Raw genomic sequence first — 27,155 nt, forward strand, 5'->3', positions numbered from 1 at the left:
ACACCACGAACCCAGTTGCTTGTTCCCCCGGCCACTGCCCCTCCTGCTCCCGATCTCAGCCACTAAGCATTTGTCTACACAGCCTCTTCAGATGGGAGGCTCAGTCCACTTACTTCCCCGTCTCTCTCCCCATTCGTGGACACAGGAACCTGGCTGGCCTGCTCTGAAATGCCTCTGGAATCTGTTTGTTCCTCTAGCCACTATCTTAGTTCTCATTTCTCACTGGAGCTATTTCAGCAACACCTTACTGGCTTTCTTGCTCCATCCGTAATTCCCTTCCATTCAGGCTGTAGACTGTGACCAGAGTAACCTTTCTAAAACATGGTTCAGGCCACCTCCCAGGCCTGCACTGAAACTTTAATGGCTCCAGAGTTTTGCAAAGGGTTGCGTTTTTCAAACCATGGCCTAGGACCCATCTGCATCAGAATCCCCTGAGTTATGAAAATTCAGACTCCAAGGCCCCACCCCAGGCTTCTTGAAATAGTGGGGCCCTGGAATTTGCATAAGGAACCCTTTGTAATTTTTAAGCACTACTGTTGGATAAGTATAACCTATAAAATAAGTCTGATATTTAAAGAAGCATCATACCCAGGCCTTCACGCTTCAGTCCAGTTGTTTATTTCTTTGTAAAGCCATACCTCCACCCAGGTTCCTCAAACTTCACCACCAACTTTCTGTGCCTCCTGCCTCCACACCTCTGTCCATCTGTTCTCTTTGCTTAAAATGCCTTTCTTTCTCTTCCTCACCTAACAAATTCCTATTGACCCTTCAAGGCCCAGCCCTGTGAAGCCTTCCTTAAAATTCTGAGATGTGGCTTCCTGGTGCATGCTTGCTCTGATGCGATCACAGTCTCCTTTTTTCCATTTCCCATACTGAATTAGATTCAGTTCTGCCTGCCTCCCCTGCCAAACTGTGCAGAAGGTTGTGTCTTGTTTATTTCTGCATTTTTGACTCTTAGCATGGTAACTGAAACCTGCGTGTTGGTTGAAAAATGAAAAGATCATCTATCTTCAGAGAGTGGATTTGGTTACTTGGGTTTGACTGTAATAGAAAAATGCAATTTGGTCTTGTGGGTTGAAACACCTTTCTTAACTGATTTTTATGAGTACATGAGTGCTCTCTTGCATGTAGTGAGAAACTAAAAGCTGAATGCTTCTGGGGTCTACGAGAGATTCCAGTGTGTGAACCTGAGTCAGAAAGATTGTTCTTGTCCCTTTTCTTAGAACTTTTGATTAGGTCCTGATCTTACATTTCTAGTCTTTGGTTTCGGTTTAAGTTCTTTTGGTTTTGTGATAGCCCTGCTAGACCTGCACTATCCAATGTGGTGGTCACTGTCCACATATGGCCGATGTACGTGTGAAATGTGGCTGATCTGAGGCAAGATGTTCCATGAGAGTAAAATACACACTGGGTTCTGAAGACTTAATGTGAAAACAGAAACTGAAGTAGCTCATTAATAATTATCAATCAATTACATGCTGAAATGAAATTTTGAACACATTGGGTTAAATAAAATGTTGAAATTCATTTCACTGTTTCTCCTTATATTTTATGGCTCTCAGAAAACCTTAAATTACGCATATGGCTCACATTGCATTTCTGTTGGACAGCGCTGATCGAGACCCTTCCTCCTTCTACCGTTTTTGTGTTTCAGGTTATTCTGTTTGCTTCTTCTCTCCCCCTGAAACACTCTTACCACCACCACCACCGCCATCATCACAACCACCATCACCACCAAAGCACCCAGCTCTGAAGTGCACACCAGCCAACCACCTCACTACCACCCTCCTTACTGTGACTGTCTACAGACCCCCGGGCTGCTCTCTCAAATTCCTTGAAGATTTAACACCTGGCTCACAGCCAGTTTTTTTTCTAATGATGTCCTATATTCCAGCCTTACTTCCCAGTGATTTCAATGTCTATGTAGACAATTCTTCCAACACCCTGGCTCCAGGTCTTGATCTCATGTCAGAAGATATTGTCTTCTGTCTTGTGAACCCTCTCCTCTAGCTGTTCACTCCCATGGTCATGGACTACATTTATCAATACCAATAACCACATTTATCAATACCAATAATCAATACCAAAACCACGCCACCACAGTTTGGGCATCCCACTCTTCGACCTCTGCCTCCTTGTTTCCAGTTCTCTACCTTCAGGACTCGGACCTCAGCAGTTAGTTCTCTGACACCCATGGGATCTACAATCAAGGGTTGCTATTTCCTGTTCACCAACTGTCACCTCTCTCTTGGCCTCAACTCTCTCCTAATCTTGTTGAATTCCACAGTCTCTGTGCTTCAGTTCCTTTGGTCTCCAGTTTCCTTTGTACCAGCCCAGTAGAACCCCAATCCTGGTTAAATCCAACTCTCTCTGCACGTTCACACTTGGACGGCTGAGCTGTAGCTGGAGAAAAGCAGGTCGTGCTATTCAGCTCTCTCTAGATTCCCGAGCCCCAGTCCAGGCAGGCTCTAAGGTTTGCCCGGAAATCTTGCTCTTTGTACATTCACCCAGTCTTGCCCCCTTTCACTTTATTACATCTTGCCCTCTCTTCTTAAACCCTTAGCACCTCCTCCCTCTTAGTGGATGACCTTGCTCCTGACTGCTGAAAACAGATACTGTACATCCAGAAGAGAACTTCTTGCAACTTCTAATACCCACTCTTCACTCTACCTAGCTGTCTGTACTTTAAACCGCACACTCAGCCTTCCCTCCTGCTCACATGAATAAATTATGCTCCTAGCCTCCCAGTTTCTTTTGCTTCCTTCTCCACATTCCTCAACCCCTAAGCTTTGAAATGCCCCAAGGCTCAGTCCTCAAACTTCTTCTCTTTTTTAATGACCCAGGTTTCATAGGCAATTTCATCTAGCCTCATGATTTTATACTTCACCTGTTCTCGCTGCATCTGCACCAACCCCAGCTCCCAACATGCTCCAAGACAGCTCCATGTGGCAGCTGCATAAGATTCCCAAGCTCCATATGACCCCTCCGAACCTGCTCCCCCTGCACGTTGTCCAGCAACAAATGGCTAAAAGCCATTCTCTTTTCCTACAATAACTCTTTCCTCACCTGGTAGCAACTCAGCTTGCGCCTAGAACCTAACCACGTCTCACTGCCTCCACAATTACACTCTGGTCCTCGCCATGGTCCAGGCTTTTCTTTTCTGTGTGGCGCTTATTATGATCGAACATCTATTGGTTTGTTGCTGTTGTTATTGGGCATTGACTGCCTCCCACTGAAATGTTAACTCCAAGAGGTTGGTGCTTTGTCTGTTTCATTCACTGCTGTAGCCCCATTCCTGGAACAGTGCCTGACCTGAAGTTGACATTGAATAAATCTTTGATGGATGAACTTGGGGAACATGGGTGTCTCACACCTACAAACTTTTAACAAAGCCCGATCTGTACAGCAGTGCCATGGGATTGTGAATTCTGGGCCTTGTGTTGGGCTCCTGAGAGTTTTGGAGTCTCTCCCTCTATGGTCTAATTATGAAACGAAAAGAGGATCTGCTCCAGGAAAAATAATTTCCAGCATCTCAGCAGAGCAACTGAGGGGAGTGTTGGTAAGGAGAAGGGGGCTAGCTCTGTGGGCTCCAGGATGTCAGCACCTGGAATATGACCACCACCCCTGCACCTGCTGACAAAATAGCACATCTAGGTTCTGTTCTGCCTCTGGTGAGGTCATGAGGAAAGGCAGCTGTCTACGAACTAACTTTCTTTTTATTTCTTTATTTTTGGCTGTGCTGAGTCTTTATTGCTGTTTGGGCTTGCCTCTAGTTGTGGCGATCAGGGGCTGCTACCCTGGGTGCTGTGTGCTGATTTCTTATTGCAGTGGCTTCTCTTGTTGCAGAGCCTGGGTTTAGGGGTAGGTGGGCTCAGGAATTGTGGGCTCTAGAGCACAGGTCAGCAGTTGGGGCACACAGGCTCAGTTGCTCCATGGCATGTGAGATCTTCCCAGATCTGAGATTGAACTGATGTTCCTTGCATTGCAAGGCAGAGTCTTTACCACTGAGCCACCTGGGGAGCCCCTACTAATTAACTTTCTAAAGGTCGATTATTTTGCATATATAGGGCCCTGGTCTGCAAGGACCAAAAGCAGAGAACAATATTTTACCACCACCATCAAGAATAAAAAGCCAAGGACTCCATGAATAGAAGCAAAGAAGATAACCTCTGCAGGCACCTGTCTTTTCTGTTCCCCAGCAGTGGAAGTGGCTTATGTGTATTTGTTACATAACAGCAAAGGGAGGGGGCATGTATACATTTATTTAGCAGTTCCTGGAGTGTGAGGGAAAATTGCTGATAATTGTTTTGCAGTCTCAGATATTTAGCATTTTATTGGGCTTGGGTCAGTGCTTTGTTTACTATCTATCAGTGGTGTTTTCTGGCGTGGTCTGGCCCCTGGAGCTCGAGGATGTGAATGCATCTTGTTGAAATGCGCCATCTGTTCCCCAGGGATGGTTTGCACTGCACACCTGGTCTGAGTAGGGACACAGCTTCGTCACAGATACTGAGACTATAGAAAACACATACTTTCTAATTGGTCACACTTCTGAAAATATTGGCGCCCCATTGAACCTATTTTTTTCTACTTGTCCCCTCTCAATCACCCATCATTTATGGCACTTTGTGCATTAAAAAGTGACAGCAACAGTGTTGCCCAAACATGTACTTTGTCATTGAATTTTAACGCAGTTAACCTGGTCTCTCAGGCCAGGAGGTGAAGGAACAGAAGATGAAATGATTTTCAAAACGCCATTCAGAAAGCTTGGGCCAGGCCAGAAATGGACACCAGAAACCTGATCCTCTTGCTCTGATGGACCCCCTTTGGTACTGAACCACAAGCACAGAACCAAAGGCTACTGGGGGGTTCCAGAAGGCCATTAGATCAGTTCTCTCTTGGTGAAATGCCTCATTTTTTATCTCCGCTGGAAAGAGAATTGTACAGTCTAGTAGACGTATTCTCCTGTATGACATGAAGGTTACAAGCCATAGCTGAAATCTTTTACTGCAATTCATCAACCTTGATTTTCTTTCTAAACTTATTTACAGAAAACTACCTGAAGAACCCAGACTGAGGCCCCCTCATGGATGAGGCAAACGGGACATCATTTGTTGCAGAGGAGTCCTCCAATGCCTCAACCCGCGGGAACACCTCCGTCAGGGACCCGCGCCGGGAAATTCCCATCGTGCACTGGGTGATCATGAGCATCTCCCCGCTGGGATTTGTTGAGAACGGAATCCTCCTCTGGTTCCTCTGCTTCCGGATGAGAAGAAACCCCTTCACCGTCTACATCACCCACTTGTCCATCGCGGACATCTCGTTGCTCTTTTGCATCTTTATTCTGTCTGTCGACTATGCTTTAGATTACGAGCTGTCTTCTGGCTATTACTACACAATTGTCACGTTATCGGTGACGTTTCTCTTTGGCTACAACACGGGCCTGTACCTGCTGACGGCCATCAGCGTGGAGAGGTGCCTGTCTGTCCTGTACCCGATCTGGTACCGGTGCCACCGCCCCAAGCACCAGTCAGCGTTCGTCTGCGCCCTCCTGTGGGCCCTCTCCTGCTTGGTGACCACCATGGAATACGTCATGTGCATTGACAGTGAAGGACAGACCCACTCCCGAAGTGACTGCAGGGCCGTGATCATCTTCATAGCCGTTCTGAGCTTCCTGGTCTTTACTCCACTCATGGTGGTGTCCAGCACCATCTTGGTGGTGAAGATCCGGAAGAACTCGTGGGCGTCCCACTCCTCGAAGCTGTACCTTGTCATCACGGTCACCATCATCATATTCTCCATCTTCGCCATGCCCATGAGGCTGCTCTACCTGCTCTATTACGAGTACTGGTCGACGTTCAGGAACTTACATCATGTCTCTCTTCTCTTCTCCACAATCAATAGCAGTGCCAACCCTTTTATTTACTTCTTCGTGGGCAGCAGCAGGAAGAAGCGGTTCAAGGAGTCCTTGAAAGTGGTTCTGACCAGGGCTTTCAAAGATGAGGTGCAACCCAGGCATCCAGAAGACCACACGGCCACCGCAGCAACTGAGACTGTTGTCTGACCGGTGGAAGGAGACTGTGGACCAAAACAGCGGGACGAAGACGAGCCGCAGTTTGTACTTGGGAATGCAACTGAACACCCCCTACAGACGATACAGAAGGACACCCTACCCCACATGCATGAGATGCGAATTAATGCTGAGATTGTACTCTTGTGCTGTACCTTCTGGAAATGCCTGAATACGTGTCGAAACTTCATCCCTTCTGTAACTTCCAAAAAATTCCTTCTGTTCCTCTTCAGCTCTCCTGGAAGCATTTCCCCATGAACTATAAAGATTACTCCAGCAGGAAGGTTTACAGGTGCATACAGGTAAAGGCACAAGTATTTGATGAACCTTGAAAAGTAAAGCCGTATCGTAGGAAGAACATGAGTTTTGGAATCAGACTGACTGTGTCCTTTGCTGCTGGTTTGACCTCAGTTTTAACCCCCAGTGACCTCATTTCCTCAGTATAAAATGGTAACAGTAGTAGTCCATACCTCCCGGGCTTGTGGTGAAGATGACACCAGAAGAGGAAGTGTGCAAAGGGTCTGGCACACGTCAGTGTTAAGAAACATCAGTCTCTCTGACTCTTTGAAGTGGAAGAAGAAATACACGTTTCTGTTTTGTAAAGCACACATACACTGCCCCCCCCAGCTCTATCATGTACACATAATTGTTACATGTTTTTAAATGATGAATGTAATTTACAGAGGTCTTCTGTCTGCTGCACGAGAAGTCTTTGTGGGACACCACCATCTGAGATGTTAGGACCCCCAACCAGTGTGTGCTGGGGCATCACTTCGGGTTGGGAGGGAAAGCAGTTGGCCACCAGCACAGGAGTTCCTCGCGGCCTCCCTTCCCTCTGTGGGAACGCTTCATGTAATGAAAGTCTGTTTTGAAATCCTTTGCTTGCTATAAATGTTCATGAATGAAATCATGAGGGTGATTGTGTTTTTGGAACCCCCTTCCCTTCACGAAGAGGGTCATGTATTTATACTCACAAAGTCCCCACTGGCGTGACAGGCCAATAAATTGGGAGATGACTTGTTGGAACAGGAATGACTTTAATAGGAAAGCTAGCAGACTGAGAAGATGGCAAACTAGCATCTCAAAAAAAAAAAAACCCCATCTTCCCTCACTGGGTTCCTTTTATTTGCAAGAGGAAGAGGGAAGGGGCCCAGTGCGGCACCAACTGGCACCTAGACTGCTTGCTCGAACTGGTGCCTGCCTCGCTGCCACTGCGTCCTGCTCGTCTCCTTGCCTCACTCTGGAAGGAGGCTCAGCAGCAGGGCTGAGGAGAGCATGGCCACATCTTAGAGGGAAACAGGACGTTTCTCCCAAGACAGACCTCAGCAGGATTTCCCCACATCTCAGTGCCCTGCGGCTCGCCTGCCGGGACCTGTGTCTGTACCTTCAGGCAGCATGTCCTGGGGCCCCCGTCCTGGCCTGGAGACTATGTTTGGTTTCCTGCTATCCCTTCTGGGCGTCCCATGAAAAATGGCAACGCTCCACGTGGCTCTGTGTGGAGTAAAATGTTCACACCCATAAACGAGTCCATTACTATTTATGGGCTTCCCAGGTGGCTCAGTGGTAAAGAATCTGCCTGCCACTGCGGGAGACGTGGGTTCAGTCCTTGGGTCGGGAAGATCCCCTGGAGAAGGAAATGGCAACCCACTTCAGTATTCTTGCCTGGGAAATCCCTTGGACAGAGGAGCCTGGAGGGCTACAGTCACGAAAGAGTCAGACACGACTAAACAACAAGTATTTCTGTAACTGTTGGGCTCCAAAGGGTCAGAGAAGCTGATAACCTGGTTCTCAGTTGCCACCTGTTTCTGATCCATCCCCTTTCTTTAGCAGGAAATGGTCACCTGTAACCATGGGGGCAGCCTCGCTGGGAAAGACGTATGAGGCTTTCCCACCCAGCCCAGTTTGGAGGCGGGAGGCTTTTCAGTGGGTGATGACATCCGATTCAGAAACAAGGCAGCTCGCTTTCAGGAGTCCAGATGGGTGTTGAGTGGTGACATTTAGGATGATCTTGTTTTTGATTGAAAACAGAGCATCTTCATTGGGAAAGAACAAAAAAATAGAGATCAGAGTCACTCTGCTCTGTTTACCATCACCTCCCCTAATGCCTCTGGGTTAGTGAAAAAGGGATCAACCTCATCTCGTTTCAAAGGGATCTTGGTCTCAAAGCAGAACTCAGATACTCTTGGAAACAAGAAATTTTCACCCAAGGAAAATATGATGAACTAAATGGGAAGCCCCCCACTTACTGCCTTCCTGCAGGTAAAGTGGGGAAATTGAATGTAATAATGAATATAAAAATTCTTCTAACATTTTAAAGAGTAATGCCTTGCAAAGAGGTAGGAGTCAGAATCTGACAGGGTTGCCAGGACAAATTTCTCTCTCTTCATGTAAACCCTGCTCCCAAAAAAATGATCTATAAGGTTAAAACTAAAACAAGAAGAGTTAAAATAATATGCAAATATGGAGAGAAGACTAGATCATCATTTATATCCACTGGCATTAAGACAATCCACCTAAGTCATCATGGATTACTAGGCACCATTCTGAGAATTCCCAGGGCACAAGGATGAGGCTGCTAGAATAAAATGCTTGGTCTTGATGAAGGGGAAGGACTTGAAGCATTTGTGCTGCAAATATTCATGCATGGCTTTCTCTGCCAAACTCCAGGATGAGAACAAGGCCAAGATGAGCAAGTAGAAGCCCCTGTCTTCTAGAATAGGAGAGGAAGGTACACACAGGTGTCTACAGCTCCAAGCTGCACACAGTCAGTGTCAGGAGGGTATTATAAACAAAGTTGGGTGGCAGTCAGGAGGAAGGGAATCCAACCTTTTGTAGTAAAAGGGGAATGTTCCATGGAGGTAGACTTTGGTTGCTGGAGGGGAGGTGGGATTTCAAAAACTAAGGAGCGAGGGGATTCCAGGCAGAGGGCAGGCAGGAGTGAAGGCAAGGACACGGCCACGTGGGGTGGGGGTGGGAGGGGTGTTGGGGAGCAACGCCAGCCACTCTCAGTCTGCAGACCAGCTGGGGAAGTGGTCCTTGGAGACCCATCCGGTCCTGCCCACCACCCCCTCCTGTCTCTTTTATTTATCCTGTCGCTATTATTTTTGGCTTCCTGGCACCACATTCTTCAAGTTCCTTGGAATATGGCTCCCAGGCCTCTCTCTCTTCCCACTCACATCGTCGTCCAGCCTGGCCGGGGTGGCATTCTAACGTCTTAGAATTTCTCTGCAAGTCCTCCACTGGCCTCCTTCCCTGTGTCAATTCAAGGGACCCGCAGCTCCTCTCCTTTCTGGGCTGTACTCTGAATCTCACTGCAACTCAAGCCAGTCTCCTTCTGGAAACCAAAACCCCATGGCTCGACTGTCTGATCACAGTCACCTGCTTTCTTCCCTCCACCACCCCTGGTGGGCCCACCCCCTCTTGAGTCCCCTCTGTGTCATCTCTCGCCCAGGCTGCAAGACCTCTGGTGGCCCGGGTCCAGCCACTCTCATCTCTCGTGTCTGTTGATTCTCTCACCCCCTCATTCTCTGTCCCACCCAGGCTGCTGAGCAGAGCAGAGAACCCTCCCTTTGGTCTTGTTAGGTAGGCAGAATAGGAAAAAGGAATCCCGAATGGCCTAGTCACGGTGCCATAGATGTCGGGGGAGTTTGTAATTTCCTTGGTTGTCTCGTTGCAACAAAAATTTGAAATGATGGCCGGACCAGCGTTACAGCTCTGTGTTACAGCTCAGTTTTATTTAGAAAGTAAAGGAAAATACATCCTCGAGGCGTGAGGGCATGCTGACCCAAAAGACATGAAGAGGAGAGAGGCCCCCGGGCCAGTTCCAGCTCCTCTTCTTAAGTTTTTTCTCCTGCCCCTGGGCCTTCCCTGTGTAAATTGGGCTAGCCGGGAGTGCTGTTTCTTTTACCTGAGGTCCTAACTCCAACACTCAGACCTTCCTTTGTTCTATTTTTGTGGGCTTTTCCCTTCCTTGTCTTTTAGCCACCGCCATTCTGGATTCCTTTTTCCTATTCTAACTACCTAACAGCCTGATCAGGGCTCCTGCCCAGGGGGCTGGCCTCTCATCAGGTTCCCTTTAACTCTTCCTCCGTCCACTGGGCAGCTCTTCCAAACTCCCTCTGTCTCCACACTGTGCCTGGCACTTTCCCCTCACCCTCCCTCTCTCCTCACTATCCTGCTCGATGGATCCCTGAAAAAAGAAAAATTAAGCCGTTAGACAACAGCTCTCAGATTCCCCCACCTAGGAGGACCCCCAGCCGCCATAAACCATTCATTCCACATTTATTTATAGTAATCAGTCTTGACAGATCAGGTATATCCTGCTGCAAACAGGACCATTTCCTTGAGTACAACGTTTTTACAAAGCCGTCTGATTGAGGTTAGATTCCCTGTGAGGAGTCTCAGTTCAGGTCATCTGTTCCCCAGGGCACTCCCTGTAGGGAAGAGAGGTCTAGGCTAACACTCCCTTTCTAATCTCTCAGCCAAGACCAGGCTAAATGCTTGGGGCAGAGACGCATCTTGCAAGGAGGGGAGGAGCGAGAGGACACTGCACCTGGAATGAGAAGAGGAGGACTACGGTGTACTAGGGGTGCAAGCGTCAACGTGTCACCCTCTGACTCAGTTATCTATACTCTGTAGTATAGGTATACAGACAGTTACCTATACTGTCCAAAGCAGAGCCTGAGGCAAGGATTTTGTGTCTATAGTCTCTCTGGAAGTTTGTCCCAGGGAACACAAGAGGGAGTGAGGAGTTCAGACTGAAGCGAGGAAGTCAAAATAGGATGACTCAGGGAGTAGAGGGGCCCAGGACAGTGGGAACCCTCTGAGGGATGCGAGTAACTCACCTCAGAACTGTCCTCCTTGGGGATAAAAGTGGTGCCACCTCCCATCCCTCATAGGCGAGGGTCACTCTCAGAGTGGCAACGTCCAGCTCTTCTGGGCCTGCCCTGTGTCCAGGTGCAGTGTGGCTTGAGGTAAGAACACTGTTTACAGGTGACCTCAGGGTGGCCCCAGAGTTGCCTGACAGATTCTGTTCTAACAGAGTAAAATAACCTGCCTCACAAAGTAGCTATGCCAAATCAGAGAGATAATGTGTGTGAAACTCTGTGTAAACTGGGAAAGTGAAGTGAAAGTGTTAGTTGCTCAGTCATGTCTGACTCTCTGTGCCCCCGTGGACTGTAGCGCATCAGGCTCCTCTGTCCATGGGATTCTCCAGGCAAGAATACTGGAGTGGGTTGCCATTCTTTTCTCCAGTGGATCATCCCAACCCAGGGATTGAACCTGGGTCTCCTGCATTGCAGGCAGATTCTTTACCATCTGAGCCACCAGGGAAGCCTAAATAGCCACCAAAAGTTAGTTGTTCCTTGAAGACATCACTCTAAGGAATGGACCAATCACAGAAGGACAAACACTATATGATATGATTCCACGTAAGGGAGGCGCCCAAAGAAAGCAAATTCCTAGAGACAGAAAGTGGAGGGGTGGGCGCTAGGGGCTGGGAGAGGGGGAGCAAGGAGCTATTGTCTAGTGGGGACTGAGTTTGAGTTTGGGAAGATGAAAAGGCTCTGGAGACGTGGTGATGGTTGCACAGCAATGTGAAAGTCCTTAATGCCACTGAAATGTATACTCAAAAATTAGCATGGTAAATTTCATGGGACGTCTATTTTAGGAAAATAAAACAATCAGTGCTTACACTTCTGAGGCAGTAGGTGTGCTTCTCAGCTCGCTTGACGGTGTGTGGGCCATGCTGAGCACCAAGCTCATGGCACTGATGACAAGGAAAGGAGACAGACTTCCTCTGCCACCCATGGGGGCATGGCTGTGGCGCTGTCCCCTGGGCCAGCGCAGAGACAGGAGGTTAATCAACAATACAGCTCAGAGGTGGTATTTTCAGATGAGTGTGGTCTCCTCTGAAGCAGACCCACTCGACCTCAGCAAAACCATGCGGAGGTCACAGAGGAAGGCTTTGGGGCTTGGGGGGCCTTGCAGTCCGTGTTTCAAGAACTCAGCTCTGCCATTTTTTATATGAAAGCAGCTGGAAACAATAGTGAATGAATGAGCATGGCTATGTCCCAATTGTGCTTTATTTACAGATACTAAAAATTAAATCTCATATAATTTATGTGTGCCATAAAAATTCTTTCTTTTTTCTTAAACCATTAAAAAATGTGAAAAATCACTCTTAATTTGTAGAAAAACAAGAAGTGGTGGCCAGCTTTGGTGGCAGCTGTCCCATGCAACTCCTGACCTAGAGAATTTAGGGAATCCCTCTCCTGGAATTGCCTTCAGGGTGACAGCCCATCTACTTGGGATCCTGACCTCGCTGTTTCCTGGAGACTGGACTTTGCAAAAGGACCAGCGGACATCCGGACTCAAACCTGAGGGATGAGACTGGTGTAAAGCTGAGAAATGTCATTTTTCAAAAATCATAAGGTGATACTATTAGTAGAGAATGAAGGAGAAATTATCGTAGAAATACTCTTGGCTGTAAATATGATTTCAATTCTATTCTCAGAGAACATTTTGTTCAGCCATACCAAACTGTATTCTCTGAATCCAGAGGGACTTATTGGAGTTTTTCAGAAACTAGGAAGGAAATATTCGTGAATAAGAATTTTAGTTAGGGATTTAGAAGGCTAAAGCTCTCACGTATGGCCCTTGGGTACAGCATGAATAAACTCTAATTGCTAACAAATTAAAAAAACAGGACATTGTTAATATTGGATTGATTAGTACTTGCAAGCTTTGTACCATCACCGTCCTCATGTAAGAACATAAGCCTTGTCCCTAATTGTGGGATAAATATTCAGGATGTTACTAATGCAAATGTCATGATCACACTGATGTACTGATGTAGGCTTTTCATCAAAGCATCCTCTTTAGAGTGACTTGCTCTTAGTCAAACACAGACAGCTAACAATATCCCTTAGGACACGAGTAAAATAACGGCACAATGAACCACCATTAAAAATCCTTAGGCATCCTTACAGCTTGAGTATGCATGAATATTCATGGGAAATCCAAGTGGGCTCCCAAGCCTTCCTACCTTCCTTCTTCCAAGGAGAGAGGAGATAGATGTGGCCGAGAGAGGCCAAGGGTTCCTTTTCCTCCTGTGCCTGACTGAGTCAGGGACTCACTACCCCAGTGAGGGCACGACAGCTCAGATTGCATTTTTGGAGGGCTTACCCCCACATCTTGCCTTTTATCTCTGCAGACCAAGAACAAGGGTGTTTATGGTTGAGTGTCAGGTTTGAAGGGCTTTCTGTTAGACACATGAAGTAGGGAGATGAATGTTAGTCTCACTTGCATGGAGTATGTCCATCAGCTGGGAGGCCCTGCTCCATCCTTCCTGTTCAGCTGTGTTCTCTGGGCCCGACCTCGGGGAAGCGGGTACAGAGCCCTCTCTGCACCCACCTGCCGGTGTTAATCATCACTCTTAGACCACGGCTGCTCACTGTAACGTTTTCTCACAGAATGTATTCCTCACTTTCATCTTCCTCATTTGTCCTAAAGTCTGATGATCTGAGATGAGAGAAGATGATGCCAGAGATGGCCAAGCATCGCTGAGGATACAGACGTCAGAGTCCCTGGGTCCCTGTGTGTCTCCTCCCCGCGCTCGTGTGCGACTGACTCTCTGCAATCCCATGGACTGTAGCTTAACAGGCCCCTCCGTCCGTGGAATTTTCCAGGCAAAAGTACTTGAGTGGCTTGCCATTTCCTTCTCCAGGGGATCTTCCCAATCCGGGGATCAAACCTGTGTCTCCCACATTGCAGGCAGACGCTTTACCTTCTGAGCCACCAGGGAAGACCGAAGACAGCACAAAGGAGAACAAGACAAAATTGTAATGCCAGGCCAGTGGCCCGGGAGATGGGGTGACCCGGTACCCTCTCTCTGAGTGACCAGGGGTGCTCATTAAAGCTGGTCCGAGTTTGGTGATGGCTGTATCAGGGAGGACAAGGCCGGACACCGGGGTCTTAGGAGTTGAGTGGTGTTTGTTAGATGCTGGAGACCTAACTGCAGGTTAAGGTTATCTCAGGAGGTGTCCCCAAAGAGACGCCAACTCCCTCCTTGGTCCGCAGCCTGGGACGAGACCAGGCGAGGACTCCTGTTCTCAGAGAAAGGCCTCCTTATGGCCCGAGTGACTGGTTCCCGGGCCACAGGGAGATCACAATGAGAGGAGACTTTGAGCAAGTTGATAGTCACTGAGGAGAAGAGTTTCACGTATGGGTCGAATCTGATAATGAAGACATTGGACTTGACCTTTGCATGACTTTGTTTCCCACTTCATTTTTCCAGTCGTTTCCTTTTGTCATATTTTGCAAAAGAAACAGTCTGCGATGGATCGTTAATAAAAGCAAGAAGATAGTGTCCGTGGCGGTGGATCGTTGGGAAGCACTGCTCCCAGGCTCTGTGGACTTAGGTCATCCCTGCTTCTTGTCCTCTCTCCCTCCGGGGAGTCGTTCTTCTCCACGAAGTCCTGCTGTTGTGTCCTGTTGTGCTGGGCACAGGGGAGCAGGCATCAGTGTGTGACCTCACCAACAGAGAGTTCTTGGGCTTCTGCCCAGCAGGCTGAGTGGCCGCGTCACGCAGAGCTGGCCAGGCTACTGCTGTTGACACTGGCTGTGTCCCCATCGCCTGGGGCCTGGGCTGTGCCTCCTGTCTCCTCTGCTTGCCACAGGGTTACTCTCTCATCCCGTGCTGGGCAGAGTCAGGACCCGGCTGCCGTGGGGCAGGTGGAAGGGGCTCCTCCCTCCAGAGGCCTGGACCTCTGCAGTCCACAGACGCTCCGCGTCATCGGACCCTCTGAAAGGGCAAATGCCTGGTCCGAGTCCTAGTTGAGGCCACTGTCCTTGCTGCCCGGCGTTCCACACAGGCCCCGCCCCCATTCCTAAGGACCGCCCCCCACCTATCTCCCTCTTCAGCACAAAGCACCTCCAGTTACCGCATCAGCTCCAAGTCCAGGGTATCTGGGGGTTGCCTTGTCTTACATTTTTGTTTTTTTCTTTTTGACTATGCTGGGTCTTTGTTGCTGCTTGGGCTTCTTACTGCGGCGGCTTCACTTGTTGCAGAGCATGGGCTCGAGGGCTCGTGGGCTCAGTAGTTGCACCTTCCGGGCTCTAGAACACAGACTCAATAGTTGTGGGGCACCTGCTTAGTTGCTCCTTGGCACATGGGATCTTCCCGGACCAGTGATGGAACCCAAGTCTCCTACATCGGCAGGCAGATTCTTTACCACTGAGCCATCAGGGAAGCCCCTCTCCCATTTTCTTGCCCTGAAATCCTGTTCTGGGTTTAGAGGGAAGCAATGAAATAGGAAACTAAACATAAAGTCATGGGGTTGCAAATATTCATTTCAGTAATTAGCCTCTGAAAAATTAAGATATTTTTCATTCAATTTACATTCTGTTGAGCTTCAATCTGAGCATCTAAATGGTGCATCTTATGGTGTAGTTTTCGCACGATCTACATGTGAAGAGTGGAGGATAATAAAAAGTTGTATAATGACCAGCAGCATGAGTTTTTTTTTTCAATTCCATGATTTTTCATAAGAAACTAACAGGCAAACTTTCTTACTGTTTCTAGAAACTTAAGCAGCTTTAAGTTTGGGTATGTGTGGGACTCATGTTTTAAACAGAAGCGGGAAGAGTTGATTTTGTGCTGCAAATTTTTCACATCTCTTAGAGCAATGTTCTTTGGTAAAAAGGATTCATTTCGTTGAAACAGGGTTGATTTACAATAATGTATTCATTTCTGCTGTACAGCAGTGATTCAGTTATACATATATATATTCTTTCCCACTGTGGTTTATTACAGGATATTGAATATTCCCTGTGCTATTTAATAGGACTTTGCTCTTTACTCATTCTATATTTAATAGTTTGCATCTGCTAATCCCAAACTCCCAATCCATCCTTCCCCTACCCCCACCCCTTGGCAATCACAAGTTTCTATGTCTGTGAGTCTGTTTCTGTTTCATAGATAAGTTCATTTGTGTCGTATTTTAGATTCCACATGTAAGTGATATCATATGGTATTTAGCTTTCTCCTTCTGACTTACTTCACTTAGTATGATAATGTCTAGGTCCATTCATGTTGCTGCAAATGGCAGTATTTTATTCTTTTATGGCTGAGTAGTATTTCATCGTATATATACACCACATCTTCTTTATCTGTTGATGGACATTTAGATTGGTTCCATGTCTTGGCTGTTGTGAATAGTGCTGCTATGAACATAGGGGTGCATCTATCTTTTTGAATTACACTTTGGTCTGGGTATATTCCCAGGAGTGAGATTTAGAGCAATGCTCTTTTCTGGAGTTTGCGTGAGTTCGGAAGTAAGACCAATAGGCCAATGTTATGAGACTTTGTGTAAAGAATGACACCTACCTTGTGAAAAGTAGAAACTAATACTACAAGCTTGAATGGATATCTACTATTTGACAGGCACTTTTCTTAGATTTAGTGAGATGTCTATGTCAATTAATGCAGACTTATGAAAGTGTTAGTCGCTCAGTGGTGTCCGACTCTTTGAGACCCTTTGGACTGTACCAGGCTCCTCTGTCCATGGAATTCTCCAGGCCAAGAATACTGGAGTAGGTGGCCATTTCCTTCTCCAGGGGATCTTCCCAACCCAAGGATCGAACCCAGGTCTCCTGCATTGTAGGCAAATTCTTAACCGTCTGAGCCACCAGGGAAGCCCAATGCAGTCTTATTAGGATTATGATCCCTATTTTTCCGACCCACGTCCTCATGCCGGTTGACAGTCGCTATGACTATGAGAACGCAACTGTGACCATCTAACCCCAGACCTTCTCCTCATCTTACTTCTGTATCAGAATCTTTCCCGTGGTGACCAAAGGTGGCTTCCAGTGTGAGCTCTGACACGGAAGTGGAGAGATCTCTATCGTGTAGATGACACGAGGAATCACTGGGGAGAGATTAAGACTTCCTTCCAGCTCAGCATCTTTTGCAGAGATAAGCAGGGCAGAGTTTCGCTGTTAGGAAAGTGAAAGCTTGCTGTTCTGGCTTCTCAGTTTTGTCCCCTGTCTTGCTCCCCCAGCGCAGCAGCTAATAGCACTATTGAGCTCTACAGAAGAAACCCAGCTGGGGCCTCTCCAGGGTTCTCATCTCAGGTTTTCAAGGAAGGTTCTGCAGGATGCTAAGCTGCCACTGCCCACCCAGCAGACCCCAAGAACCCGGGGAGTGGAGGATTAGGGCGGCCACTAGGGAGTGTCTCAAATTCCTGCCTCGTGGGCCATTTTTACTGATACTCTGTGGTGGTTCCCTTGGAAATGGATCTGGTGGCCCCGTGCCTTATAGATGTTCCTGTGCAGAACGTGGCAAGTTGCAGGGTACAGAATGAAAATGTAAGACAGATGGGGCTGGAAGCACGAAGAGCTAAAGCGTTTTCAGGGGAGTTGGAGAGAAATTAGTCAATGTCTCACAGGAGGCTAAAGGACATGACCAAACACTCGAGCAATGAGCAAAGAAGGCTGGAATTAGTTTGAGAAAGATAAGAATGAACAGTACATCAGATTATGAATAAAACATGAATTGTGTCATGGTTACAGGAATCGAAATCTTCTTTCATCAAGGAGCTTAATGTTTCAAAATAAAATTTAAGCTCTTTATGTACCCTGTCTCCCTCCCCCCTTTTGAAGCCCCTTCCTTTCCCAAAATGAGCCAGGGCCGACCCACCTACCCTTTTAGCCTCCAGAGAGGACCCCTCTCTGACAGCTCTTGTCTCAATAACTGTTGAATGAATGAATGAAGAAAGCTTTCACAGGAAAAACTGACAACGAATAAGTGATTTGTCCTCTTTCTCCTTCTGTGTGCCAGGCTCGGATTCTGCTATTGGAAATTCCTTCAGGGCACCCAAGACGTCCACGTTGAATCTATTCCACTCCCATTGATCACTGTCTTTCAGTTAACATTTTGTCATGCGTGCTACATAGCATGTCATTTACCTTTGTGTGTTTTGTATAAAAATGATATCATATTCTATGCAGTTTTTGTATAACAATGATATCACATTCTGTGTTGTTTTCTGCAAATTGCTTTTTTCCCACTCAACATTATGTTGAGAAATTTCCCTAGGCTCTTGTCTGTGGTGTAGTCCATTTATTTTGACTGCTGAAAGACCCCAGTTTATTCACTCTCTTGTAAGTGAATTGTTTTCGGGTGTCTTTTTTTTTTAAAACCAGAAATGCTGCTATTTCGAAGTTTTACTATGTATGTCTTTTGTACACTTGTGCGAGAATTTCTCTTGGGCACACACCTGGAAGCAAGCTTGCTGAGACAGATTGACGACACCATAGCGGAGTGCTTTCTGAAGTGGGTTAGACGGCATGGACCAGCTCTCACTTCCCCACACGTGAGTCCACCCGATCCAGTCACTGGTCCGGAGGATCTGGTGGATCCTCTCTGCACATCTCAAGGTTTGCCAGTCGAGAGGAATGAAAAACAGTATACTGTGGTAGATCTAATTTGCATTTACCAGAGTCTGAAAGGGTTGAGCATCTTTCTATGGTGATTTGCCACTTATGACTTGAATAGTGTCCTCTCCTCCCCCCAAATTCATGTCCACTCCAAATAAATAAATAAATAAGAAAAACAAACAAAAAATTCATGTCCACTCAGAATCTCGGACTGTAACCTTATTTGGAAACAGAGTCTTTGCAACTTATGCAATTAAGTTATGATGGGGTCATTTTAGGTGAGAGAAAGCCTTGAGTCCAATGACTGGTGTGCTAGTAAGGGTGCCACGTGAAGACAGAAGTGGAAATTGGAGATGCACCTACGTGCTGAGGAACGCTAAAGATGGCCAGCAATCACCAGGAGACGAGGAAGACTTCCTCTCTCGAGCCTGTAGAGGAAGCACGGCCCTGCTGGCACCTTGAATTTTTTCCACTGGTCAAAATTTTTAAAAATCTCTCTGACAAGACCATACTGCCTTAATTACCAATAGCTTTAGATAAGTCTTGATATCCATTAGTGAACTTGCCTCACCTGATTTATCTCTTTAGGAGGGATGTAGCAAATGCTGCCAATGTCTCCCTTGAATTCCTTTACTTGGCCCATTTCACCATTAGCTTCTCAGGAACATTTCCTAATAATCCATTTTCCCATGGACCCCTCTCTCACGGTCTTTTGGGGAACTATTTTAACATTTTGATGTTACACATACATTTTAGAATATCTTTTCAGGTTACATAAAATCCTATGGAGATTGTGTTTGGAATTGTATGGAAAACATAGATCAGTTTAGGTAGGGAATTACGCGTTTATGATATGAAATATTTTTTACATGTGAATATGATGAACTATTTTTCTATTTGTAAGTCATTTTGAGCGAATTTCAACAAAGGTTTCGTTTTCTGAGTAATTGTCTTGCACATATTTTATCAGATTCATTTCTGTGGTTTTCATGGCTGCTGTAAATGGTGAGGGTTTTGTTTTGTTTTCATTTTGCCTCCTAACTGCTGCTAGTATATAGAAATACAGTTGATTTTATGCTTGGTCCTATGTCTTTGGTATGCCTGGTCATTTTTGATTGAGCTCTGGACTTCGTATATGAGAAATACATATCAGGATCTCTTTGTCAGCCTAGTGATTCCTTTTTTATTTTTGTAAATTAATTTTTACTGGAGTATAGTTGCTTTACAATGTTGTATTAGTTTCTATTGTACAGCAAAGTGAACCAGTTATACATATACGCATAACCCCTCTTTTTTGGATTTCCTTCCCATTTAGGTGACCATAGAGGGTCAGGGTTTCCTGAGATATACAGTAGTTTCTCATTAGTGAGCTATGTTATACATAATATCAATGGTGTATATATGCCTATTCCAGTCTCCCAGTTCATCCCACCCAATTCCCTCCTCGACGTCCGTATATTTGTTCTCTATGTGTCTCTGTTTCTGTTTTGCAAATAAAATCTTCTATACTGTTTCTCTAGACTCCACATATATGTGTTAATATATGTTATTTTTCTCTCTCTGACTTGCTTCTAGTTGATTCTTCCTTAGAAGTGAAGTGACAGTCACTCAGTCATGTCCAACTCTTTGTGACCCCATGGACTGTAGCCCACCAGGCTCCTCTGTCTATGGGATTCTCCAGGCAAGAATATTGGAGTGGGTTGCCATTTCCTTCTCCACTTCCTTAGAAGAATATTTTTAAATGCAAAGAATAAAATGCATGAGATTGCAAAGAAACCAGTTATATTGAACTGTAGCTCAAAGGATCCGGGCGTCCACAGATCCTAGTTTAAGAACAGTGCAGAAGTTCGGGGTGATGTTATTGTCCACCAGAGAAGGTTCACTGCAAACTTTGGTGAAGCTTGAGGAGTTTGAGGACTTCAGCCCAATCATGAGCTGAGCTGATTTGAGACTCAACTGCGGCTTTGGAAGACTTTGTCTATTTCTGGTTTGCACTCCCCTGCCAGGGGTGCACCCCTCCACGGGTCCCAGTAGGAGCTTAGTTTACTGTTTGCTGACTTCGAACAAAGGGAAAATCTCAAGCACCCCATGTCTTAGGGTATAATACATCTGGCCGAAGAGCTATGTTTGTACAGATAATAGGCTCTGACAGATTGTAGATCTCAAGACACTTAATCACGGGGTTCTGACATTTAAGAACTCAGGAGTTTGGAGTTTTGTTGGCTTTCAAAGATAAGCAGAACATAATAAGCCAAATAAATTATTCTTCAGTTTTCTGCTGAAAATGCTATAAATAACATTTTATAAGTTCTGTCTCATCTTTTTATGAGGAACATTAATTCTTCCTCTAGCATAATATTTTTGTGAAGGAAAGGACATTTCTAAATATATTTATTAATTACTGAATAACAAGACAAATGAGAGGTTGGGGTCAGTTGTCTCCTATATTTTCTTTCAATGATCCAAAAAATTGCATGTTTTTAATGTACAGTCCTGAACTTTTAGTTAATTTACATCCGGCTTTGGCAACAGAAAGGGTTATATAATTGTGCAGCTTTCTTCTACCACGTAGAGATCTGAGTTTTGAAAAAATAATCTCACTATTTAAATTTAGGAAATAATGAAATGCTTGGTTAAGAAGGACATTTTTTAAGACTTAATTTTTTAGTGTTGTTTCAGGTTCACAATGGAGAAGGAAATGGCAACCCACTCCAGTATTCTTGCCTAGAGAATCCTGTGGACAGAGGAGCCTGGTGGGCTGCTGTCCATAGGGTCGCATAGAGTCGGACACGACTGAAGCGACTTGGCATTCATGCATGCATTGGAGAAGGAAATGGCAACCCACTCCAGTGTTCTTGCCTGGAGAATCCCAGGGATGGAGGAGCCTGGTAGGCTGCCATCTATGGGGTCACACAGTGTCGGACACGACTGAAGCGACTTAGTAGCAGCAGCAGCAGCAGTAGCAGCAGGTTCACAACAAAATTTAGAGAAAGATGCAGAGATTCCATATATTCCCCCAGCCCCATTTGTGTACAGCCCCCTCTGTTATCAACAGTCTCCACCAGAGGCTATATTGGGTACCACTGATGGACCTACACTGACACATCATAATCAGTCACAGTCCATGGTTTATAAGGCAGTTCAGTATGTGCTATGGATTTGAATGCGTAATGATATATACCCATCACTACAGTATCTATCATATGGAGTAGTTCCATTGCTCTAGAAATCCTCTGTGCTCTAATTAGTCATCTCTCCCCCAAACCCCTGGCAACTACAGACTTTTTTTTAACCGTCTCTATAGTTTTTCCTTTTCCAGAATGTTATTTATTAATAGTTGAAACCATACAGTATGTAGCCAGTTCAGATTGACTTCTTTCATTCAGTAATTTGCATTTGAAGGTTTTTTTTCGTGGCTTAACAGCTCATTTCTTTTTAACCCAAAATAATATTCTATCATCTGTATGTACCATAGCTTATCTATTCACTCACCTATTAAGACACCCTGTTGCTTCCACGTTTTGGCAATTTTGAATAAAGCTGCTGTAAACACTCGTGCACAGGTTTTTGTGTGGACCTAAGTTTTCAACAGGCTTCCCTGGTGTCTCAGTGGTAAAGAATCCGCCTGCCAGTACAGGAGACCCAGGTTCAACCCCCGCGTCGGGAAGATTCCCTGGAGAAGGAAATGGCAATCCACTCTGGTATTCTTGCCTGGAGAATTCCACGGACAGAGGAGCCTGGCAGCTACAGTCCACGGGGTCACAAAGGATCGGACTTGACTGAGCGACTAAACAACAGCACCGTTTTCAGCGCCTCTGGGTAAACACCAAGGAGCAGGACTGCGGGGTCGTATGGTATGTTTAGGATGTTTAATTTTGTAACAAACTTTACAAAACTGCCCAACTGTCTTCCACAGAGACGGTGACATTTTGCCTTCCCACCAGCATGAATGAGCCTTCCTGTTGTTCCGCATGCTCACCAGTAGTTGGCGCTGTCAGACTTCTGGATTCTGGCCATTCTACTAGTTGTGCAGTGATATCCCTTGGTCATTTTAGATCCAACCAGTCAATCCTAAAGGAAATCAGTCCTGAATATTCATTGCAAGGACTGATGCTGAAGCTGAAACTGCAATACTTTGACCATTGTATTGTGAAGAACTGACTCATTGGAAAAGACCCTGATACTGGGAAAGATTGAAGGCGAGAGAAGGGGATGACAGAGGAAGAGATGGTTGGATGGCATCACTGACTCGATGGACATGAGTTTGAGCAAGCTCTGGGAGCTGGTGATGGACAGGAAGGCCTGGCATGCTGCAGTCCATGGGTCCCAGAGTCAGACACAACTGAGCGACTGAACTGAAGTGTTCTTCGTATATTTTGAATGATAGTTCTTTATCAGATGTGTCTTTTGCAAATGTTTTTTCCCAGCCTGTGGCCTGTCTTCTCATTCTCTTGACATTGTCTTTCGCAGAACAGAAGTTTTTAAATTTTGATGAAGTTCAGTTTACCAAAAATTTTTTGACTGCACCATCAGCTTTTGGCGACCTAGTTCCCCAGCCAGGGGTCAAATGTGGGCCTCTGTCAGTGAAACTGAATCCTAACCACTGGAATGCCAGGGAATTCCTTATTAACTATTTTCTTCATGGATCATGCAAGAAAAAGTTTTTCTTTTTGATTTTTTTAAACAAATTTTCTCTTATTAAAGAATACAACAATAAATATATTACATTATTCTCGATATTATATTATTTCAATTACTTGAGAGCCACTAGAAGAAAAAGACAATTCTGCATAGTATATAGATTTAAAATTGTTTAATTTTAAATTTGTTTAATTTTTAATTTAAAATTGTCTCCATTATGACCAACCTAGATAGCATATTAAAAAGCAGAGACATTACTTTGCCAACAAAGGTCCGTCTAGTCAAGGCTATGGTTTTTCCAGGAGTCATGTATGGATGTGAGAGTTGGACCATAAAGAAAGCTGAGCACCAAAGAATTGATTCTTTTGAACTGTGGTGTTGGAGAAGACTCTTGAGAGTCCCTTGGACTGCAAGGAGATCCAACCAGTCCATCCTAAAGGAGATCAGTCCTGGGTGTTCACTGGAAGGACTGATGTTGAAGCTGAAGCTCCAATACTTTGTCCACCTGATGCGAAGAGCTGACTCATTGGAAAAGACCCTGATGCTGGGAAGGATTGAAGGTAGGAGGAGAAAGGGACGACAGAGGATGAGATGGCTGGATGGCATCACTGACTCGATGGACCTGGGTTTGGGTGGACTTAGGGAGTTAGTGATGGACAGGGAGGCCTGGCTTGTTGCGGTTCATGGGGTCGCAAAGAGTCAGACATGACTGAGGAAGTGAACTGAACTGAACCAGCTTATCTGTTCAAATCAGTTCATACATTTATGGAGCATCTTCTACATGCCATGTACTATGCTAAGCATCAGCTTGTGGCCCTGGCTTAAAGGATCTATGTTCTGTACCAGGCTTGAGTATAAGCAGTGGAGGACTGTTCCATAGGCTGAGTGTACCAACAAACCAGGGATCAAAACCAAAGCAAAACAAAGCGTTTTTTGAACATGATATATTTGTTTTCCATAAACTTATTTAGCATTTTGCATTCAGAAAAATCTAGACGTGATTTTTAATTTCAGTACGCATGTAAGCTTGGAATGTTATAGCTTAGTGTTCTTATTTTGAAGTTTATCGAGGGCAGCTGGTGGACATCATGGTCTTTTCAGTGCTGAGTGCCACTAAAGGTCTCAGTGTAGTTAAGTTCTGACTTTTCTATTCTTGGTTGAGATCAACTTAGAAGTTGGGGATGGGATACTGCATTCGCCCTGCCTGCTTCTCCTCCCCAGCACACCCTCAAGAATTCTCTGGGCTGTGGACAAGAAATTAAAGGAAGATGGGGGCAAATCTGATGCTGAGGGCCTGGGGATTTCAAGGTTACCCTTCTTCCAAGAGTTTGGACAGGGCAGGAAGGGTCATACAGAAGTTCTTCCGTGAGCCGCTGTTGAGGCTGATCAAGGAGAGACAAGACCACAAGGTGGCAGTGTTGTACCACAAGCTTTATCGGGTGACCCTTGGACAGGTTGCCTACGAGAGGGTCCCTCTCGACAGGAGACCATCCGGGGACGGGGGCCCTGCATCACCGCCTGATGCAGGAAGAGGACAGGGAGCTCCCAGGGCAGAGGGGCCTTGCATGTCCAGGTGAAGTCACTCAGCAGCAGGGTAAGTTGGGTGCACCCAAGGGCATCTGGGCTCTAGGGTGGTTAGTTGACTGGACCATGGGGTGCTCAGGTTTTTGGCTAAACATGACTCTGGGTGTTTCAGGAGGAGATTAACATTTGAACTGATAGACTGAGTGAAGCAAATCTCCCTCTGCAACATGGATGGGCCTTATCCAACCCACTGGAGACTTGAACAAATGAGGCTGAGTGAGGGAGAATGGGCCTCCTTGGCCTGCCTGCCTCCAAGTTGCGACCTCGCTTTGGGCTTGGACTTGAACTGGAATCTCCACCATTAACTCTCCTGGATATCCAGGTGCCAACTGCAAATCTAAGGAAGTCTCAGCCTCCAAATCACATGAGCCAATTCCTTATAACTAACCATTTATACATATGTATATATGTGTGTGTGTGTGTCTATATCCATATCATTTGTATCTATCTCTCCTATTAATTCTGTTTCTCTGGAGAATCTAGAAGGGTCTTTTATCACCACAGGGTTTGTCTTCTCCATGGCTCGTGGATATGTTATGTCTATGTGGGTTATTTCTGATTTGACGATATGTCAACTTATGTGGCTCTGAACACTCTGGAACGAGTCTTCTGGTGAACATACGTGTGCACCTGCGTTTGGTATTTACTGGAGAGTGGGATGGCTGGATCATGAGTGTGTCCGTGTCCATCTTTAGGAGATAGGACCTACGGGTTTTCTGGAGTAGTTTTAACTGTTTGCCCCGACAGCCGTGGATGAGGGTTCCAGTGGCTCTACACCCTCACCAGCACTTGGTGTTGTCAGGGTTTATTTTAATGATTCTGGTGCATGTGCAGTGGTATCTCATTGTGGTTTGATTTTGCATTTTCTTAATAAGTAAAAGGGCTTCCCAGGTGGCACTAGTGGTGAAGAACCTTCCAAACATTGCCACACCAAGAGATGTAGAGATGTGAGTTCGATCCCTGGATCGGAAGATCCCCTGGAGGAGGGCATGGCAACTCACTCCAGTCTTCTTGCCTGGAGAATCCCATGGACAGAGGAGACGGGTGGGCTACAGTCCATGGGGCCGCAGAGTCTTGGACATGACTGAAGAGACAGCACAGCACAGCGGGTGTGTTGGTTGCTGTTTCATTGGGTATATAAAGTAGGTAGGCTCCAGATGGCTAAAAATATATTTATTTAGACTATCCATGGAACAACTGAATGTATGAGAACCTGAGGTTGAGTGCCAGTGGGCTCTGAGCTAACAGTCCTAGCTTGTGTGAAGAACAAAATGACATGGGGACCATTTTAGGCAATGCACAGGAGCCTTCTCTGGCCCATTTATGTAACAACTCTGGAGGGAAAAGAGAAGAGTCCTTAATTAGTGAAAGTCTCGGTAGCTAATGGTGTTTTCCCCGATTCTTGAGTCCTCTCTGTTATGGGATGGCAATGAGCTGGGAGGATCTTACATTTCATGTGAACTCTCGATCACCCCAGTTTGTCCATACCACACCAGCGTGGAAAGGAGGGGCAAGGGCTGGGCTAACCATAGCAGCAGTAACAAAAATAGCTGCATCCTCTCAGCCACCGTCTGTGCCCTTACTTTCCCCTGGCAGAGTTCCATGCAGTGGTACATGCTCTCCTTGGCTGGCAGCCACTTCAAGGCATTTACTGCAGCTACTGTGTTTGCTTAATAATGCTTATCTTGTTTTAATAATTGAAATATATTAAATGTTTATTACAGAGGATCTGGGAAGTAGAAAAATACAGAGGATTAATAGTGATCAATACGAGAGATAACTCTTAATATTTTTATATACTTCCTCTTAGTAGTTTTTTAAGCTTTTTATTGTGTATTGGGATATAGCCAATTAACAGTGTTGTGATAGTTTCAGGTGAACATCAAAGGAACTCCACTATATATATACATGTATCCATTCTCCCCCAAACTCCCCTCTCATCCAGGCTGCCACATAACGTTGAGCAGAGTTCCATGTGCTATAAAGTAATTCCTTGTTGGCTGTCCATTTTAAATATGGCAGAGTGTACGTGTCCATCCCAAACTCTCTAACTACCCCTTCTTCTCATCCTTCCTCTTACTACTTTTAAAGGGATATTTATAAATATTGAACATCATTACTGTTTTGTATTCAGTTTTTTACACCTTACATTAAACCATATGATTTTCCTGCGTCATGAAATACGCTTTAGAAACATAATTCTTTTTGGCCACGCTACGTGGCATGAGGGATGCTAGTTCTGATACATGTTACAACACTGATGAACCTTGAAGACATCATGCTAAGTGAAATAAACCAGACAGAAAAGGATTCCACGTATGTGAGGTACTTAGGGTAATGAGATTCATGGGACAGAAAGTCAAATGTTATTTGCTAGAGGTTGGGGAGAGGGACCAATGAGGGGTTGTTGTTTAATGGACATGGT

At 45.7% G+C, this 27,155-nt stretch overlaps 1 protein-coding gene across 1 annotated transcript; it reads left to right on the forward strand.

The window, feature by feature from the left end:
• Positions 1-5,054: 5,054 nt before the first annotated feature.
• MAS1 (MAS1 proto-oncogene, G protein-coupled receptor) lies at positions 5,055-6,974 on the forward strand. The gene has a single exon (XM_081530204.1). The coding sequence runs from the start codon at positions 5,084-5,086 to the stop codon at positions 6,059-6,061; it is 978 nt and encodes a 325-aa protein (XP_081386330.1). The 5' UTR covers positions 5,055-5,083; the 3' UTR covers positions 6,062-6,974.
• The last annotated feature ends 20,181 nt before the right edge of the window (positions 6,975-27,155 follow it).

Source organism: Giraffa tippelskirchi, chromosome 9, assembly GCF_054371585.1.
Source record: "Giraffa tippelskirchi isolate mGirTip1 chromosome 9, T2T-mGirTip1v1.2.pri, whole genome shotgun sequence".
NCBI lineage: Eukaryota > Metazoa > Chordata > Mammalia > Artiodactyla > Giraffidae > Giraffa > Giraffa tippelskirchi.

What these genes read in the sequence shown, in the direction of transcription:
- MAS1 (XM_081530204.1), top strand. Translation starts at nt 5,084, where the DNA reads ATGGATGAGGCAAACGGGACATCATTTGTTGCAGAGGAGTCCTCCAAT.